This window comes from Pholcus phalangioides, unplaced genomic scaffold (assembly GCF_987345545.1).
Source record: "Pholcus phalangioides strain wild (caught in Gottingen) unplaced genomic scaffold, Ppha-v1.0 ptg000013l_1, whole genome shotgun sequence".
Lineage (NCBI taxonomy): Eukaryota > Metazoa > Arthropoda > Arachnida > Araneae > Pholcidae > Pholcus > Pholcus phalangioides.
Genome location: NW_028301606.1, coordinates 24767723 through 24789874, shown reverse-complemented (window position 1 = coordinate 24789874; position 22152 = coordinate 24767723). Strand labels below are relative to the sequence as shown.

The following is a 22152-nucleotide window of genomic DNA, read 5'->3' as shown; positions in this document are numbered from 1 at the left end:
GAGGGCGAGTGCATATGAGAGTATATATATATAGAAGAGAAAATTAAAGAGAAATTTTGGTAGCAAAAAAAAAAAAATTATCCTAAATTAAAGTAAGGGGGGTCTTTTGTTTTAACCTTCGTTAAGGTTCACACGCTTTTACATCTCATACAACTCTTACAGTAGTTATCTCATTGACAAGAGGAAGAATAAGAAAAGGGGTAGAATGTAGTGAAATTTTTACTTTTGATGATGATGAGGAGCAGAAAGAAGTTAGAAAAAAAATATTCTTTTAATTTTTAAAAACCTTCTAACGAAATTTCTTGTGTTTAACTACTTAAACTTTAAACTTTCGGGCCAAAGCGCGTGTTGTCTCTCGTCTAAATGAATTTAACTACTAGTTCTTGAAGTGAAGAACAATAAAAAAAAATTAGTTTTGTTATGTGTGACTTTTTTTCATATAATCTCGGATTTTTCTCATTAGAAACTTTCTCACCTCTGCGCTAAGAATGAGAGATTTTTAATTTCAATTTAATATCTTTTATGTCATAAGTGCGAAGACCCGTTTCCTATGAAGAATCCGGTGTTTTATAATGCCGGAAATGTTTTTGGCGTTACTCGTGTAGAAAAGATGAAGAGATAAGCGTGTAGTGATATCTTATTACGTAAGACAGATCGTATGGCTGAGGCTTAATGCATGTAAAAATTTTCTAAATTGAATCCGTATCATTGAAGATTATGTAATACATTTAGGATTTTGTAATACATAATTGATATTTTAGACGTCAGATACAGATACCAAAGCCAAATATAACTCTTTTCCATAAAATAATGTCTGTATTTAGCTTTTAAAAGTTTTAATTTACCACAAAACTAACTGAATATCTTCATTTATATCTTTTCCTGTAAATTTAAAATCATAGTTATTGATGAAAGGAAATTCAAACTATTTGTTCGATATTGTGATTTAATTCTTGTTGTTCATTTTATATTATTGCAGTATGTTTTTTGCCTACGTCGCTAAATGTCAATTCTTATGTATTATTAATTATATTCCTTTGCCATTTCTCTTTATATTATATATACGTGTATTTCTTTCTCAATTATTTTATTATTTGTTCTTGCATATAGATAGAATCGCTCACAATCCTTGACTACAACACTGGACACCAACTCTGGCCATATCACCACAACGCAATTTACTGCCATTAATGAGATTTGTTAGAAATGAAAGTGGTGCCTATATCGGTGGTCGCCTCAAGCTCGTTGGGGAAAACATATCCTCCCTCTGGGTTGAGCCTGTGACCGTGACAACACCCTTCAAGGTGGTAGACGAGCATCTTACCACCACGCCACTAGGGCGATTCGCAACCCTTGACTGATGCAAAGAAACTTACTTCCGTTACTTGAAATAAGGCAGGGTCGTGTCGGAAAAAGGTTAGCAAATATTTACAGCGGTACCCTTCCCCCGCTCCGTGCTCGCAAGTATCAAATCTCTCGCATCGTTCTGTCCCATGAAAACAACAATGAAGTCGATGTAGCGTACAAGGCATTGACTGAAAATGCGTAGCTGAGCCCAATGTCCAGGGAGAAAGATCTCTCTGCCTAAGATCTCTTCGTGCGCTAAAAATAAATAACTTCATCGTCCGCTTTTCTCAGAGAGTCAAATACATGTGGTAATATTTGTTCAAAAAAGAGAATGGCTCACACACACACTTGCGCTTTGAAGTTGGGAAACTACAGAAACCCAATATTTCAGCAGACTACCACTATGCCACCGGTGGAAATAGAACCTGGGACCTCGCGACGTCAATCCATCTCTACGCCCACACAATCGCACAGCGGATAGCGGCCTTCTGCTTCGATTGGAACGTTCCAACTTTTTTTACACGATTTTGATTTCACGCTAAAAGTGGTATTAGATTTTGCCAAGTCTACTTTTGCTTTCCTTGTTGTAATTAACTCCTCAATGCGACTTTTAAACTAATCATTGATAGAATTTGACATCTTTATATTTATAAAATAACGTCATGACTATAATATTATATAATATCACTTTGTATTACAATTTTATGTCATATTTGCTTTGGTGAAATTGGTTTTTTCCCCCCTCTTCTACCGCGGCCAAAAGTCGGATTTATAGTTGTTATAGTTTATCGGTTGAAACTACTAACTCAATTGTACAAGGAATGGAATAAAAAAGCTCAATGCAATAAAAAATGCTCTCTACAATAATATTTATGCAGGGCGTTTTATATGAAGGGACGAAAATATGCTCTTTGCAATAACATCTCGCATCCCTACGTGTTAAGCAGCAAACGTTCATCACTCACAATAAAATATGGTGAAAGAAAATAATATTATCGTTTATGATTGTACAAAGCCAAATTATTCCTCTTTCGAATGATACCAAACATGAAAAATATCGTGAACTAATATAAAGGATTAAATAATTAAGTTACTCAGTAGGTCGCTCGTCGCCGCAGAGATCGGAGGAGACACCATGTGAAGTCCGGGCCGGCCCGACACACTGAGTACGTCGCTCGACGTTGAGGGACTAACAGCCTATTGAATCTTCACGCAACATAGTCCTTTAAAATCCCAAAAAATCAAAACTAGGATTATTTTTTTACGATAGAAAATTTTGTAATATTTAATTTTATATCATTATCGTTTTGAGTGAATTAACAAAAATATAAGCATCCCGGAGAAAACTTCTTATAAAGAAACATTTTTTGTATAGGGTCTTTACCGTTCACTATGGCCTTATGGTTAGTCGAGTGACAGAGTTCGTTAGGAAAAGAATGAAGTATCTTAAAAACGGATGTTATATTTGAAGCGTCTCTTCTCAGCATAGTTTACTGTAAAGAAACTATTTCACTCGCCTGGGAGCATAACACAATAGAAATATTCAAACATCGAAAAACGGTTTTTCGAATTCGAATATCTCTGTGAATATTGCACTTAGAAACATGGAATTCTTTTTGTTGGCATCAGAAGAGACAGGGCGGCAACTTTCTAATTGGAAGTTAGCGTACTTGGGGGGGGGGGGAACCATAGAACAATTTAGATTTTTTATTGTTACACACTGTATTTTCCCTCTCAAAACTGGCACAGGCCTATTGAGCACTTTTTAAATTAAAATCATACCTCTACGATGCACAGTTGATGAGATAAAGACCGTGCTAGCACTTACAGGACACCCTGTATATCTAAACTATATCAAAAATATAGCAATCCAATAAGAGCAATAAAATACCAATAATTATGATACAATATAAATATACTGCCCATAAAATACCATGGTTGTCTCATCTAAGTATGGATATTGCCATCACTGTCACTCTCAATAGCATTCACGTGTATAGACCTCAGCCAACACATTATTGTATAAATAAATATAAATATTTTGTCGATTTATATATCCAGGGATAAACCATGGATTATACGTTGAAAAACGTTGAAATTTCAAAGCGCGGATCACGCGGTGTCTTTACTGCCGTTTTCCCCCCCCTTATACTAGTTGGAGTATAAAATACAGTCAGCCCCACTAAATCGGAATGAACGGATGGCCCATTTAAACGGATAAAATCATCCGAAACCAAAATTTCTTACATAGAAACATTGTCAACATGACAACCTTCCCCACTTAATCGAATAAGTTTATTAATTTCCCCCAGCCCGCTTAATCGAATATTACGATTCACACAACAACTGTTAACACACATCAACCACTATACGTGCTCTTTCTACACATGCACACAGTATGTATAATATTTTTTATTTGATAAATATCTAGAGTTGTGAAATATATTAGAATAAATATTGGAATTGATTTCAAATATGTTGCCAACTTAAGACTTGGCAAAACTTAGACTTGAGAGTAGTTACTATACTCGAAGTATCTAAGTTGTCTTCTGTTTGTACATTTAATTATTTCACTTTTTCGTTCTCTGTTGAGCGCATAATTTCACTTTTTTGGTTTCTGTTGAGCGCATAGAGGCACTTTCGCAATGAAAAGTGAAAATTTTAGGTGTTGCGATCGTTGAAATTCAATATAATTTTCATTTAATTTTGATGTCAGATTTGTTTCAGAAGTTCCATTAATATTAATCCGTCATCAGTTTTCAACATAAAAACTATTCGGTGTTAAAAAAGCGATATTGAATTTTCCCCCACTTAATCGTATGTTATGTGCTTAAACCGTTGATATTCGTTCAAGCGAGGCCGACTGGTAATTTCAAAATTAAATTATTAAATTTTTTTCGAGATTTATCGATAGCGTATAGACGAGAGTAAAAAAATGCAGTACTCTGTAAAATACTTTCCTTCCTCAGGATTTCACTATTGATGAACGAAATTTCCTTAAGCGGACTATACAATCATATTTTTTCTTGAAGTACTGAAATTTTCATTTGCGGACTATACGAAGGAAATTATGGTTCATTAACCAAAACTGCACTCATGTGTTTGTAAAATGTTTAAAACCGAATTCGTTTTGATTTCTCCTGCATAAAATCGTATTTGTTCAAGTAAATAGCTTTTCACACACACTTTATGTGTATCATAATTATTTTTTTCAGTTTTGATATACTATCCCCCATTTCTGTTAGAATTATTTAATCGTAAGAAACTTCTTTTTCCCAGAGATATTTTGAAATAAAAACATCTTTCAATGAATTTTTTTAATATGTTAATAAATTAATGTGTTATCATAAACTTTTGAAGTATTTCTCGGTACTTTTCTGTCATTGATAAGCACCACAGCTGTTATGTATTTCCATGAAAACATTCTGCGGCATAATCATCAAATCATGATTGGTTAATGAAGATGATTCTTTTACGTGATTATGTGTGTATGTGCCCCTCTTTCATGTTACCTTCATAATAATATTATTATACGAGCTTAACAATTAGGGCGATATTTAACTTCAATTAGTTGCATACTTAAACAGAATTTTGGTGGTATCTCATTATTGATTTTATTTATTTTATTTATTTATTTATTGTGTCTCTTACATGCTAGTCTAGTTACCTATTTCTGTAAGAAAGCTCAGATTGTACTCTTATTATGGAAATACTAATAAAGAGTCTTGATATTTTAATGTGCAGTGAACTACAAAATTAATCAACACCGAAAATTTCTGCTACACTAACCACTAAAACATCAAGCAGTGATCAAAAATTATTAGATATAATGTTTCACTGTCGGAGACAGAAGTCACCGATAACATCAATGACAACTTACGCAAAACATTGAATTTCAAGTGATTTAACCATCGCCGGAAATTCTTAACAAACACCGACGGGACCGAAAAATTTGTCCGCCAACAGCGAGTGTCCGTTAACAAATAGCTGTAACAATAAGCTAAAGCCCTATTGTACGGGATTCAGACACTTTTTGTGAACGGGAGGGGAGAAATGTGTGTCCACTAATGGTGAGCGTCCGTTCTGAGAGTTTCTAATTTGATCATTTGAGTCGCCCGACGGTCATTTTCTACACACGAGGGCCAATTAGAGCAAGATCTACAATTTACCGCCGATTCCCACGACAACTTTTTTTCTAATACTCACAGAAAGGTTGGTGCGCTAACCCCTCAGTGTGGGACTGTCTGCGGTAGCAATCTATTTCTGCGGTCATGTCACCGTTTATGTTGTACCCCTGTGTCAGGAAAGTTTCTGACATGGACGAACCGATTATCGAACTCGCGACAACCTCTAAACATCCTTTGGTACTTTAGGTCTGTTAGGTATCTTATCGAACTGGACTACCACACCCTTAGAGTTTCCAAAGAATTAACATTGTAATAACATATTTTTCAAACAATTAATGACAAAACCAATTCTGGTTATTTAGGTATGAATTCTATTCGTTTTTGACGAAAAATCAAGTCTCATATATATATTTTTTATTTATTTTCCATTTTTTCGTAATGCTGCTAACTGTTACAGACTGTCTATTCAACCCGGGAAGCCGAGTTAACACCACAGATTATCGAGTAAAGTGCACAAAGACTAAAGGTTGATAAACATCAACCCTTAAATATCAAGATGAAATTCGCCGATTTATAATAATTAATATGAATTCAACAAGCAGATAGCTTCCTAAAATCTCCATGTAGGAAAGATTTTAAATGTGGATAATCCGAAACAAGGAATAAACATCATATCTTCTGAAAATGCCGCTCATGATATTCGTGCAATAGATAGGTTAGTCGAAATTGGAGTACTGCGGCTCATAAAAAGTTTTAAATGTTCTCTTTGGGCCAGTAAAAATCATAATTTGATGTAAGAGATGGAAAAATAAGTTTCGACTAACTGCCAAGGATAGCAAAGCATGATACTATCAAGTATTTTTTGGTAATTTCCGTATTATATATACGATGTGTAATACGTAAAATTATAATACAACCTCTGACAATAAAGTTCGGTGAATAAAGTCAAAACGGCCGATCTGGCAACACTGGCGAAGCAAAACGCTGCACATGCGTAGCGGCAGGTGTTGACCATCTGTCGCCACCGTTGTTCAGTTGAGCGTCGTTTGTGTTCCGTGAAAGACTTGTTTTACAAAGTGCTTGTTTAGTGCGTTGGTTCTTAACTGAGAAAAGGAAAATGAACAGGAAAATCCACAAGGAATTTCTACCTCAGGGAACGAACGACGATGAATGATGCAAGGTGCATTGAAATTTTGATCCGTTTCATGAAACGTCTACGCAGGATACGACCTCAGTACGCACAACAAGTTTCATGGTTTCTTGTTCACGACAATGCTTGCCCTCACACAGCCAATATCGTCAAACAGTTCTTGACAAAAAAGGGGTTGGTGCAAATTGAACATCCACCATACTCGCCAGATCTCAATCCTCCAGACTTCTTCCTCTTCCCACGACTCAAACTCGCTTTGAAAGGAAAGAGATTTGACGATATTCCTGACATCCAACGAAACGTGACGAGGCTTTTGAACTCCATCCCAAAAGAAGACTTCCTTCTTGCAAAGTTTCCAGGACATGTATAGGAGATCTCAGCGGTGCATAGTAATGGGAGGTGACTATTTCGAAGGACAGTAAGGTAACTTTCGTTAACATTTCATCTACGTTAATGTTACAGGACTATTTACCGAACTTTATTGTCAGAGGTTGTATCTTACTCTGAATCGATAATTTTAAAAATTATTCTGATGAAATAAACTATTCATATGATATGCAAGTACGTCGTACGAACAAGTTTTAAAGTTAGAAAATGAACGCCGAAAGAAACAAACACCGTAAATTTTGTCGTATAATACAATATATTGTATTTTTATTACACATAAAATGTACATAAAGTTGGGTTTTTATTTCTGTTGGTAACCTGGAATTTCTGTATTTGGGCAGTCATAATTTAATTCCAGACAGATATGTAAGAAATGATAATAATAAATCTCAAATGATAAAATAAAATTGAATCAAATTACTAAAATAACACGATACACAAACAAAAATGAACAATTTTATACTGTTTTAAAGTTTTACAAACTTTTTTGAAAAAAACCTGGATTTTTATTATTATTATCAATATCCTGATCAAGGGAAGACTGAATCAACTGATGTAATTGATTGACGGACTGGAATAAATTTAGTGCTAAATTAGGAAAAAGACAAAATTCAATGGAAATGTTAAATACCCATAATTATGCGATTTTTGGGTTATTTATTGTGAATCAGTAATTTAATATTTTTTTTCCTTACAAAAAAAATTAAACTGGATTTTTTTGAATTTTTAATTTCAGTATCATTTTCTGGTATTTATGTGTGTGTATATATAATTGGCATCATTGCTGGTTATTTTTACCGATTTTTAATATTGTTTTGTTCGTAACATACGATTCTGATCTTACACTGAATGGGTATGTGTGTGCGATATTATCATATATTTATTTTTTCGAAATTACAGGATGTAATTTGATAGAAAATGTCATTATGAGCTTTGACAAAATGAGCATTTCTCGTGTATACATATATATATATTTTTTTTTTCGATGTCTCATCCTCGAGGTCAAGAAGATAATGTCAATTCGGATGGTTAGACAATTTCGGTGGCCTTCTTGTCGGCGTTGTGTCCAGCCCCGTTTTTTCTTTTCAATTTCCTCATAAGAATAAGCGACATTGTAATGATAATAATAACAACAACAATACCGACTGTGTACATTTCATTTTTTTTTGGAAAAAAATCACAATCCGTCACGTTACGTTACGCGGCCGTCACACATTGTCACTTGGAGAAGTGGCGTACTCCTCCGCTGTAGCAAGGTAGAACCAACCGGAACCGCCGCATGTCACAGTCTGTCGTCATGCGTAATGCGGATATGAGCCTATATGCGACGTCACGTGACTCGGATGGTGCGGCATGGTATGGGTCGACGCGGCCGCTATGTTCGAGTACAGGTTGGCACTGGGGTTAGTCCAGTACGGCGTCGGCGAAGGGAATATACTGCCCGTCGTCGATGGTATGCCAGCGTGGGCACCGACAAAGTTCAGTTTCGGGCTGTGGTGGTAGCCGGACATGAATAGGTCCGACTGGTACTTGTAGGCCGTCGGGTCGGCGGCCGTCGGCTGCGTCGCCTGCGCCAGTCCTTGAAAATCGAATTTGTACGCGTACCTCTTGCCGTGGACTTTAGTCATGATGTTCTTGTCGTAATAGTAACGCAGAGCTCTGCTGAGCTTGTCGTAGTTCATGTTCGGTTTGGATTTCCTCTCTCCCCAACGACGCGCCACTTCGTCGGGATCGGTCAGCTTGAACTCTCCGTTCGTACCTTCCCAAGTGATGCAGTTCGCATTGCTGCTGTCCGAGAGAAGCTCCAAAAGAAATTGCCATAGCTGGATCTGGCCACTGCCTGCCGTGGAAACATACGTAATTACAGAAATTAGTTAAAATTTAAATAACAATTACATTTCACATTAAGAGAAACAGAGAGAATGAAATATACGAATACAAACTCAAAGCAAAAGAAAACACAAGAGTGATAAAAAAAAATTAAACCACCAATGAAAGCAATGTTGTATTGCAGCTAATTTGTCTAAATATCCTGGGTCTGTCGCCATGGAAGCAGAAACAGGCAGAAATTGATAACTTGAAGTTCGGGAGGGGGATCGAAATACCTAGCGCCCCTTAAAAAGGGGGGGGGGAATTTGTTTCTATGTTTCTTTAAATCTAGATTTGTTTATTTCATGAAGTCGCGCAGGAAGTAGCTATATTGGTCAACTTAGACACGGTTTGCATGTCCCTCAAAGAAAGAGAGAGATATCACGTGATCCAAACAGCCTCATTGAAGAAATCTCGGGCAGCGCCGGGTATTATAGCTAGTTTAATATAATTTATATTTCAATAATAATAATTAAATATCATAACAACTTAATGTGTTGAGAATGATTTAATATTTGAGGAATATCTTTTTCATGTTTAAATAGATTACGTAAAGTTTGAGATCAAAAGCCAGAACCGAACTGTTGACCTCCATGCCCAGTCCTAAGGGCTGATGTTGGGCTTACAAACGAGCCCTGACAGGCCTATGAAGAAGAAAAGTGTATACTGCGTTTTTGTAAGTAAAGTTTGCGTATGAGTGTGTAATGAGAAAGAGAGTTTGCACAAAATCGCGGTACTGTACTGTTCTCATGGCTTTCATAATTCAATCTGAAATTTCACATTTTCACAAGAATAAACACCGCCACAAAATCATTTGAAACTATCGCAAAATGACAATTTGTATTGAAATATTTTAATATGATAAATTAAGTGCGGAAAATTAAAGTTTAATTCATAAAAAAATTGATATATCCATCCGCGATTCCCCATTTTCGCAAATATATCGAAGTTTATTCCTCTTTGAGCAGTGGCGTACTCAGGATCGACCTTTGGGTGGGGGGCACAAGTACCTTCTGCGAGAGAAATTTCTTGTTGCCATCCTTCAAAAATGCATTTAAATTAACAGAAACTTATTAAAATAGCATATAGAGGGTATTTTCTGTCGATATGTAAATTTTCTTTCGAAAATATTTCTATTTAATTACATTTGTTGTCTTCTTTGGGGATAGGGATCTTGTAAACCCCCCCCACCCTCCCCATCACGTACACCTCTGTGTTTGAGTGAACTTTTTCTGAGTGGCCCACCAGTTAAAATTTCTCATAGATTCTCAATCAGAAATTTCTCGTAGCGCTCGAAATGAATTATAGTTCTTCGGGTCCAACAATCCCCCCCCCCCTACAATACACGGTAAATGACCAACTATTACGTGGCCTGAATCACAATCAATGCCATCCTAGCCAAATTCGGTACACCTCGTTATTGTCGAATACCTGTAGAGTAGCGGTTCTCCAAGTGAGCGTCCAGGTTCCCAAAGAACTCAAAAAAAATGTTGAGGGTGCCGCAAAGAGTCGATAAAATCGAAGTGCACCTTAGGCTAAATATAATTTGAGAACATCAGATGACTCCGGGGGGCTACATTTGGCCCGCGGGCCATGGGTTGAACATGTATGCTTCAAAATTGACTTATTCAATTTATTTTTGAGATCGCCTATATTTTACAAAATCACTAGGTCTTCCATAGAGATTCAGAAAGCACGGTGATCGAGGGAAAAGTATTTTCTGTATGGTCTCAGTGTCGTCATCTTCTATGTTATTTGCCCCAGTATCTTCGAGTTTCTTGGTGCAAATATCGTAAGAGGAAAGTGAGTGGGTGATTCGCTCTCTCTCTCTCTCTTTCTCTTCAACTTACTTCCATTAGCCGAACAAATCAAGACGACAATCTTAATGACGTCGATCAACCAGGAACAAAATCGCCTTTTTTTTACCCTCCGTCCCCTTACGGTACAACTTCCCTTCATGTTACCTTCTATCTCCCCACTAAAACTTGCACATCACGAACAAACGTGATTCTGCGGCTCCCCCGTATCATCTATGGGTACAATTAGTTTCATCTCTCTCCCTCTCAGCACTGTTCTTTTTTTTACTGTTACACAACTGACTATCATAAGGTTACACTGCTGCTGTTGCTACCGCCCCTCCCCCGTCCACCATTCAATGTCCAGATAAGACAAAAAAATGGACTCTTCACGATAAGAATTCTGCTTTTCCCAAACTCGAACCCATAACCTGACAAGATAAGAAGACATGAGTATAATGTAGCATTCCTCTTCCCTTTTCCCGAAAACAAGTGAAAACGAACAATCTTTTTCAGATGGGTGACGGAACCTGCTCAAGGCGTCCCGGGTATAGATGGGTTCTTTCTTTTTCCGTTTGAACAGCCATATTTAAGATTTCCCGGTTTTACTAATGTGATAATCTCAAACCATTTATTTCTTTACGAAGACTTGAACTTGAAGCGTGTACTATGATTTTCTTTTTAGTTAGATTTCATGATTAATTAATGGACACTGAGCAAAGAAACTGTTTCGGCCAAGTTCGGGAATATTGGAGAAACTGCAAGATACCCAGGCTCTGTCGCAAGAAGAAGCGGCATAAGCCTTTCAGCCCCCCCCCCCCCCAAGAGGACCCGACCATCCAAGTCGGTGTTTTTCTTTGTTTTTTAAATTAATAACGTGATCCTTACGCATTCCCAAGGGATCAGCATGATCCGTCCTGGGAGTTTGTTAGTGTTAGTAATGCCCGAACCGGGATTCGAACCCAAACTTGCACAGTGAGGGGCTAGCTCTCTAACCACTCGACTGCCGAGCGGCAACTGCCAAACTTCCATTCTTTCAATTCGGTGCTTGAAATTAGCAAGAGGCTTGTTTATCGCTAGAAATGCTTGGAAGGCGTGAGTGACCCTAGAAATGCGTAGGGGGGATGACGCTTGCTCACCCACCTAGAAATACATAGAAAGCGCGTGCATACCACTTGATATGTCTTGCCTATCCCGACAACAAATACGCATGAGACTTGCTTATCCCTAGAAATGAGCATGATATAGAATAGATTATCCCTAGAAGTGTGCATGAGGCTCACTTATGTATATTAGCCTTAGACAGGCTTGAATACTACAGGAGATGGGGCAGTACGAGACGTGCTTACAACCAGAAATTCGTGGGAGGTTAGCTTGTTTACCTGTATAAATAAATGCAAAGGATGCTTGTTTACTTCTTGTCACGCGTAGGAGGCTCATATATTTCCTTGTACGTACCATAATATATTTTTTTTAATTTCTAACACTTCACTTATGCCGTTGCTGATTATTTTTCGCGTACTCGTGACTCCCAACCACAGGTTGAGAACTTCTGGTCTAAGGGATTCCTAATCTACTACCTGTGATCCTGATAAGTGAATCCAAGAATGAATGATGAATTTACAAATTTTTAATGAGATTATATACTATCTTTGAAGCGTTTGATTTGCACGAAAATTTGCTTGCATGAGGGATACTGTCTACCAGCGTTTCAGTTTTGGAAATGCGATTTTTTTAGATGTTGTGCCTTAACTGACTGACCGGCCAACACTGACCCAGGTTTTATCTTAAACCGTCCCGATCTTGACACGTGGCATATGTTCGGTGGGAGGGGGGGGGGGGAATGTGCATTTGGACATCGGCATATCGCACAAACGTTAATGTTTTGACTTTTGTATGTGCTTAACTAATAACATTTATTATTATGACATTTCATTTATATTACCTGAACTGGCTAATCTGCTACTCGTTGGGCCAAACATCTGATAGGGATCTGCAAAATAAATTTATAACATATTCAGACAATGAAGACCAGTCTTCAAAAGAAATACAATGTGCTAGGAAAATGAATAAAATATTCTGGAAGTGAATGACAAAGCAACTTAAAGAATTTATATAGAGAGAGATGAACTTCATTGAGCGCTGCCAATAACTTTTGAAGAATATAAAATTTCGAATTAGTTTAAAATTTTTCCAGTACTTAGCACTGCATTTTTTTCTGAAGGAACTAAATTCCGATATATCTACCATGTGGAATAACTATAAGAGGTAAGAACCATACCTCTAATAATTATAATTCCTCTTTTAGTTTTTAAATATACTTCTTATTCACATGAAGAAAGTAAATGAGTACCCGTGGAAATTTCTGGAATTAAATTTCCAAGCATGCATAACAAATAAAATGTTCCAGTTCCATAAAAGCTTATGGATTTTGTCGTTAGTCTCTTAAGGTGGGCCAAAAAAGAAACTAATAGTTGCCACTATATGTAGTGTCCCCTCAGATAGGGTACTATATGCATCTCCAAAATAAGCCACGAATTCAGAAAATTATTAAGATTGTTCCAATTTAACGGTGTCTCTTCACATCAACAAAAATGCAGCGAACAGTCCATTTCAATAGTAAATTTTTCTTTCTTTTTCATGATTCACGTTCAAATTTATTGAATCGGATAAAAATAATACACTTCAACAATAAGATGAAACATTTTTTTCTTTTTTTTAAATATTGAAATACATGTACATTCAAAATCGTATTCATATTATAGTCCTTCAGATTGATGAAACTTCCATTTACAATGTTAAGTCACAAAGAGAATAAATCACATATATTTTTCCAAGCAAAAATTTTGGATCAAAGAAATATTTTGAAATCAATTCAGATTATCAAATTACAAGACATTCCTAAAAAATTAGTTATCGTTAAAACTGGGAAAGAAATTTCCACACAGATAGTGGAAACCACTGTTATTTTTAATTACTTTTTATGCCAGAATTTCTCAACCTTTCTGAATCCAAGGACCAGTAAAATCTCTGAAACAATTCAATGGACCACAGAATTACAACATGATGATGTCCCGTATGTTATGGCAGAACAGGCACATTTATGAATGTTCTATTTTATAGAGTTTTATACTATTTTCTCAGGGCCCGTTCTGGATTCTTTTCAAGTGTAAGCGAATATTTTGGGATAAAAAATTGCCCCACCCCCTTCAGTTGACGCCTGCTGTGGCCGTGTAGTTCGCAAGATCCATGATCCGGCCCTTACCATTTTAGACAGATGTATACTATTTTATACAACTGTCCTGATTTTTTTCAGTGAAGCTTATTTAAATTTGGAACGATTACTGAACTCGCGAATAAAGAGAGTTTTTATAGCTTATAGATCATATTCTGATAAGTATGGCTTTAGAACCACATTTCAATTCACGGTGTGTGACTTCCACTACTTTTTCATTTCCTAACCATTTGTAATTATTTGTAATTTTTTAGCAATTTTTGCAACGATTGTTGATTTTGCTGAATTATGGTAAAGTTTTTGGTGACAATTGGATGATGTCCAGTATTTAAGATCCTTCCCATATTTTAATGAAACATAGTTATCAAGTTAAAACGATTTTTTTTTCTCCCCGAGAAATACATCTTTGCTTAGGCTACGGCATATTTTGCAATGATTAGCAAATTCATTGTAATATTTTTTTTTTGTTTTGGTTGCAATTAGTGATATACCGTATGTATAGGGTCGCAATTTCATCGATGAGATATGGTGACTCAAAGTATGAAGCTGTAATTTTCATTTGAATCAATATGAATATCACTAGTACCAACTAAAACAATTGAAAATTCTTTGCAATGAATTTGGAAGTTAATTATCAAATGCGCCTGTGGACCACCTTTGTCCTCGTCGAGGACCACCACAGGTCCGCGGACTATAGACTGAGAAACGCCACTTTATTCGCAATCAATGAAATCAATTTTGTCACCGATCACAAAAACTCTAAAAAAATTTGTTGTTCACTAAAAATTGAAAAAAAAAAAAAAACTAATACAGTGGAAATCAATTGCGTTCGGTTGTCTATTAGAAATGTCCAAAGAATTGTCCTTAAATTGGAAGAACTTCTTCGGAATCAAATTCTTCCGACTGTCCGATTCACGAGAAATTCCCAAGAAATTGGTTTCAGTTAAAACTTCAAAATTAATCGCTGATGATTGGAATCAATTTCATTCGACTGCCCACACGATCTCAAGATGAAAATTTCCTCAATTTAAAACTACACACTCAGAATTTCCTTATTCAATTTCAAGACAAATATTTGGCGGGAAAAGTAACGCAAACATTTCTAACAAATGTCTCAATGGTCGAGGAAGAGAAGTAAAGAAAAATATCTCAATATACACAGACACACATATGGAACCACGCAAATACTGTATGTTGTTATCCATCCATATATGTATATATATATATTCGCAAGTTTCCGCCCTATCTATCTCGAAGGCAAAAGCCCGAGGACCAAAGATGCATTACATCGATAGCCCGGGTAGACGAGAGCCGGAGAATGGCGTGGGAGGTCCTTATACATATATTTTATGACATCTAGTGGCTACGATTTCGATGATATTATGACAGGGTCGACGAGAACCATGAGGCGGTGCGCAGGGACATTGAAAAGGGAGAGCCTTGTGTGACGACGTGTAGAGATGGATTTCGGGAGATGGGCAGATATTGAGCCTTCACTTCCTGCTAAAGTAAACATTTAAGAGCGCAAGGAGTGAGTGCGACTCGCATATGGGAACTGTCTCTCTCTCTCTCTCTCTCTCTGTCGCTCCCTCCATGTCTCGTATATGTGTACTCTAAGAGGTTCCCGAAATATTAATATATTCATAAGCTAAGGTCGGGGAGGGACAAACATCAATATTGGATCTGCCCTTCATGCCAGAGATCGTATAAAATGATACGTTTCAACCATACACCACGCTGTATGTGTGTGTGTGTGAGAGTAGGCACAATCTTCGTCTCGGTCCGAGATGGAGGACGAGGACGGTACGTACGGTATGAGTTACCACTTGTGGAATAGCATAAGCGCTTATTGGGTCGGGAAATAAAATTTCTTACTTTAAGGAAACCGCGATGTTGTAAGTTATGGGATGATTGGGAATTCTCCCAGGAGACCATAAATTGCGGTCGAATTTGGCGGAATAATCTTGTAACGGATGATATGTAAAAATGTAATCGGAGGTGAATTTGATGATTTGTGTTGATGAATAATTTATGTGTATGGTCCTGCATGGGCACCCATACCCTTGAGCAGGGCTTCTAATCCAGGTTTTGGGTGGGCTACTAGGCAAAGGCTAGCCCTTGCATTAGGGTTTTCTAGTAAAAAATTTATATTATAAAATACAGTACGCTCACGAAGACTATTTTAGGTTTCGAGGCTAGAGCCCTGCCAGCTTCCTATCTATAGGGAGGAGCGAGGCCATAGTTGTATGATACTGTTAATGTGTTGACTACGTTATGCATTCGGGATTTCGAGGGTCATCGTGACTCGAAATTTACTAGTACTTCCCAACATATGCTTTCGATAACGTCATTTATTAATTTACTGGAACCCATTCTCAGAACTACTTATTTTAATAAGGCTCAACTGTACTATGCTATATTCTAGCCTATACATGCAAAAATGCAGTAGAAATCTTAACAGACATGCATTTTTATTACAGTGCCGTCTTATATGTTTTTATAAAGCTTATAAACTGAGACCGGAATTACCATGTGGACTCTGAACAGCCTGTGGCCAAAGCATAATTCTAAGCAGTTGGGCAAGAATTCAGTACTAGGTGACCTGTTACGCGTGTACCAGGTTATATATATATATATTTATTTATTTACTTATATTTTATTTATTATTATTATTATCATTCATATTTATATCATATACATCTCGGAGAACAAATAAAATTACGGAGAGAGATCATACCATCTATACTGGTGATCATAGATGAAAAAGATACAACTCATTTCATGTGCATAATTCACAGGGATGTATTTAAATGCAATTCATCATGTATGAATGAAATTGTTTTCATTAAAATTGTTAGAATTTATTATATATATATGATGACAATTTTTTAAAAAGAAACAAATAAAATATTTGGCATAAAATATTATGTCATTATAATGTTATTTCAGAATTAGAGTGAAAAATGGATGACAAATAAACAAGACGTCAGATAAGACATTTTAAAAATATTGTTCAATATGGCTTCAATTAGTTACATAAAGTACGTATTTTTTTAACAATTTTTTTAAAGGAGTACTTTTTTTTTCATTTTGGATTTCGATAAGTAGGCTACTTTATTGCTTTGGGGCTAAATCAGGGCCGTAACTAGTATTTTCGCTACCTGGGGCAAACATGACTCAAACACCCTTTGCAAACATTATTTTGCCCCTCCCACAACTTTAAAATTTGATAATTCTATAAAGGTGTTCTTTGTTCCCACCTAAAACTGCCTTCCTGGGCAGTTGCCCCACCCCTGCCCTGGGCTAATTAAATGGAGTTTTTACATAAAAATTTTTATTCGGTTTAGAAATAACTAAAATTTTATTTGGTCTTTTGGTCTATTAATAACATTTTGTTTATTGCACTGAATTCGATTTTTGTGAACAGCAATGCAGATTTAATGAAAATACAAATGCCTGATGGATAAGATGTTAAGATTTATGTGGTTAGACACAATTATACTTCCATTAAATTTAGATAAAACTTTGATAAATTTATTTTGCATTTTCTTAAAACTTCGTTAATTTAGTGATACAGTCTCCTCCCCATGCTATGAGGTTATAATTTATTTGAAATTGAATCTAGGCAAAGTATGGTGTTAGTAAGAAATTATTGTTTGCTTATAGAACTTTAGATTTAAAAAAAATTTACTTTGAAAAAAATCTTAATTTATTTGCAACATTTTTTACATGGGTTTTCCATTTCAGGTTATAATAATAACATTTAATAGATGAAACTTCTTCCAAGTGTTGGCAGTTACAATTTGTTAATACTTAACAGGAATTATCGTGATATACAGTCGAATCCCGTTATAACGAGCTCCAAGAGACCGGAGAAATCACTTCGTTATAAAAGAATTCCAGGTTCCTCATCGTTCCTCTGTAAAAATCACCTGGAGCTTTAGAAAAGTGTTCGCTATAACGGTATTCGTTAAAACGAGATTCGGCTGCATTAGAGAGAACTCAGTAGTTCTGTTTCTTAATTTGAAACGCATGTATTCAATTGTAGTCTCTCTCTCTCTCTCGGCCATGTTAATTTAATTACAGTAAATACCAGTGAATCTGCAAGTGAGCGTCATGGAACCGAGGGGCATCGTATCACATCGAGCTAAGACTTATTACGAATTTCCCCACATTGGTTTGAAAAAAAACACAACTTACACGATTTTTATGATTATAGATTTCTTGAGGGTGCCTCTGGTCTATGAACAATAGACGATGCCTTCTGGGGTTATTGTATATAAATAAATAAATCAATCAATGGGCGATGCAGCCCTAGATATAAAACTTTCAAGAACCAACCGCTGAGTATAAATAATAAGCATGTGTGATCTTATTGGTATCGTTAGTCGTAACTTCAAGACACGAATGCTCTAGTCGTTAAAAAAAATAACACTCCGTTCAAATTACATAACTCCATTGGTAATTTGAAGGATAGTGACACCTAACACGCATATAATTTACTATAATAGCCCTAGACGGTACACACATTCTCTGCCTTGGCTGCAAATACTAAACTATTCCCACCAAATTTGCTTCTTTCACAGATAAAAGACAGCAATCATTTACCACCATCTCTACACGCATCTACCTTTCTTGGACAGCAAATACTAAAATATGGGCACCAAATATTTTAAACGGCAGAATTGGTTATTAGATGTTCCGAGTGACCACATGGACGAGTTATGAATATTTGAATAAGAACTGAACCTTAAAGAGGTTAGATTTAATTTTGTTTTTAAGGTCAAAATTTTCCGATGAATTTGGCAAGATTTTTTCCTTTTTTACTCAAAACTCATTGAATATAGGATTTCATATTTTTGGAAGGAAAGATATTTCTCTTTGCCTTCTTCTCTTCAAAACTTCGGGCATTTCTTACGTTTCTCGCTCATATATATATATAAAGTTGAGCTTCATCGTCGTCAATCAGCCATAAATTTCGTAGCTCGGAGAATTCCATATTTTTCTTTATATCCTCCCGTTATTTATGATCGGCTCTTCGTGTTCAGAAAAAGGATATTTATGGCTTCCCTGGTCATTTATGGGGCGGACATCTGGCTCTTCGCATTCATTTTGCGCTTCCTCCTTTCTCCCCCCCCCCCCCAATACGTGTATAGATGATGCTCTGAGAAATGCTACGAATATGGAGGAGAAAGAATTTTCCAGGAATTTTTCCGAACAGTATTTTTTAAGTCGAAGAAATTCGTGGACTCTCAGATACAAGAACGAATACGTGTAGTGAGGGGTGAATCGAATTTAGAGATATTTATATCTCCTCCATCCTCTATTTCCACTGAAATATATACGGCTGGTTTATGGTCTCTTTATTCGTATGTTGAGTGGTCCCTACTAGTCCAGGATTTTTTAGCAGACCCAAGGAGGGGGGGGGTCCCTTTCCTGGGGTCTAGTCCATTTGCTCACCAACATGGCGTTAAGCGAGATGACTGGCTCTGATGGCAGGACCGTTTTAAGAGCATCGTGGGCCCCCGTGCCAAGTGATTTTTCTGAGGCCCAGCCAAAAAGTTTGGGGAAATACTGATATATATATAGTATTATGTAGCAGTGTTATATACAGTAGATCCCGCTTATAACGTTCCCGCTTAGTGCGATTCATTTTCGTGGTCCTAACTATTACTAATACTCATTGAGGTTTCCCGTTTAAAGCGCTTTCCCGCTTACAACATTTATTTATGACTGTTTTATGAAAAACGTTATAAGCGGGATCGACTGTATATATATACACGCACCACACATACTTATTGAAAAATTGTATAATAGTCTTACATGTGTAAGTATACCGTGCATGCACTTATATATTCTGACGGAGTTTACAACTGAAATTGGTGAATATTATAATTGATAGATAAACTAGGAAAAAAAAACCTCCCAGTTAGCTTATTTTTTGATATTTTGAGGGCTTTTAGAATTCTTGGATCATAATTTTCAGAATTTATCACTGAAAAATAAGGTCGTTAATAATGTCACAAAAAATGCTGATTAATAACGTTAAATAAAATAGCACTTTACGATGCGTAATTATCATTATATATCTACTAGAGGTGTCGGAAGTGTTTGAGCTTTGCTTAGGAAATTTTAATTTCTGTATAAATTCTGAGGTGCTCGGCCACAACGCTACAAAATACTGAGCACCTATAACACTTTCTAGCATTATAAATACCAGAAAAGAGAAAGAATCATGGTTATATATATATGTAAATTTATATAAAAATAGCGCAAGGAAAAGACGAAAATAGAAATATTAAGAAAATATAAAAAAAAAATGTTTTAAGTAAGAAATCATTTTTTTCTTTCTCCTATTTCTCCAATTAAGTGTGGCGGGTAGGAGGGGGGGGTAGGAGCCAAATCGCATATTTTGCCAGATTTTCCTAAGGTATAGAAAGTGTTATGAAGGAGGAAGAGGAAGAGAACGGGAAAGGCGATTGCGGAAATTGCTTCGTTTCCCGCCACTTCTCTACTTTTCCCTATCATTCAATATTTCTGTGTGTGTGTGTGTGCCCTGTTTCAGCAGAAAATTGTCGCTTGTCGTCAGAAATTGTCTTCTGAGGAATACTTTGCTCTGCCTTGCATGTATGTATACATATATATATATATATATATATATGAGAAGGCGATCCTCTCGAAAATTACTATAGGCACCGAAGCCTTTCGATGTCGCATCATCATCATTGGAAGAGAGAGTCTTTCTCTACTTTCCTCTCTCTCTCTCTCTCCATCTACCGAAGAGAGAGAGAAAGAGTAGATGTCACACAATGTGCTTCCCATCCTTTTATGTTTCTCGAACAATTTCTCTCAAGATGAGGAAAGAATTCAATCAAAACCTCCATTTCCTTAAACGGTTTCCTGCCGTAATGGCAAGAGAGAAATAGAGAACAGTGTTGTTCACGAGAATATTTTTCGCCCCCCCCTCCTCCTCCACGTAAATTTTGTGTACGTGCATTGGCCTTGCTTTTTCATTTGCCGGGGGAAAATGACTCCGTCATATAATACACTTTCAATAACTATTATCATTATTACGGTTCTATTTTCATGCCAAACCTCAATTTTCGAGAACGATACGCTTCCCAATAGTCTCTGAAAAGTCATGGATGAAATACAAGTTTGGCTTTTGTACTTAGATTGATGTAGTTGTTTATATATATATATATATAAAATGATGCAGTACGGAGTGATTAAAACGTCAATTACTTTAGAGGCCTAGATTAAAAGTAACGAGTACTTTTTATGCCAACCAGTATTTTTTTTTTCCGAAAACATTTGCAACACTCTCGTACGTTTAGCTGTACTCAAATGAGTACAGTGGGTACACATGGGTAAAAAGTACAGAATTAATGTAATAACACTATAACACCCTATATGACACAAAATTGTAGATATTTTAACAGGGGTTTTAGAAACCTTTATATATGTTACTGCCAAAGCCAAATGCATGGCCAATTCATGACGAAACCGGCCACTTCATGAATTGGCCAAGGGTTTCAGCTAAACTCCGAATTGCAGAAATGATTCGGACTTTGGCCGGCTATTGCGCGATGTGGTCGGAGATCCCTGGCCAAAGCTCGATGGGCTGATTTTAATACTGCCCGGTAGGAGCCAAATCCATTTTTTTTAGTCGCCAACGTGTGATACATGTCTATATATATATAGCAGCTGTATTTGATTAGCTTCATGTGACGAGAGGAAAAAAGTGAAATTTGAGAGAAAAAACTATAAAAATAATTATACAAACAACATAGTTTTTCTGCCGAATTTTAGAGGGAAAAAATTATTACCGCATCGTGACTGCGGTCTGATGGGTTGCCATAACTAACGTGGACAAAACTATCACGAAAAAATACACCAACTTGACGATGACCCCGAATCATGTCTTTTGTTATCTAAATTTGGCCAGGGATCATCGGCCACTTCGCAAACTGGCCCTGCCAATGTCAAAAATTTGGACATTGACCGGGTCAATATTTAACGAAATTGACCAATTTGCAAAATGGCCGGCACCGTCACGAATATATATATATATATTACAATGCTTAAATATTAGAAGAAAAAAATTAAGTATATATGCATAAACAGGGGTTTGACAACTATTATTCATTAAAGAGAAAAATAGGTTTAAAAACAACTTTTAATGCATTTTTGTTTCTTAAAATTCGAAAAATCGATCAATTAAAAGCTCTAGAAGCAACT

At 36.3% G+C, this 22152-nt stretch overlaps 1 protein-coding gene across 1 annotated transcript in view; it reads right to left on the bottom strand.

Annotated features, from left to right (window-relative positions):
• Positions 1-7252: 7252 nt before the first annotated feature.
• Positions 7253-22152, bottom strand: part of LOC149078839 (retroviral integration site protein Fli-1 homolog) — a 130965-nt gene continuing 116065 nt past the window's right edge. Inside the window, exons 7-8 of the mRNA XM_089240998.1 lie at positions 12622-12669; positions 7253-8851 (exon numbers count right to left, since the gene is read on the bottom strand). Coding sequence (XP_089097124.1) covers positions 8307-8851; positions 12622-12669 — 593 coding nt within the window. The 3' untranslated portion in view covers positions 7253-8306. The remainder of the gene's footprint in view (positions 8852-12621; positions 12670-22152) is intronic.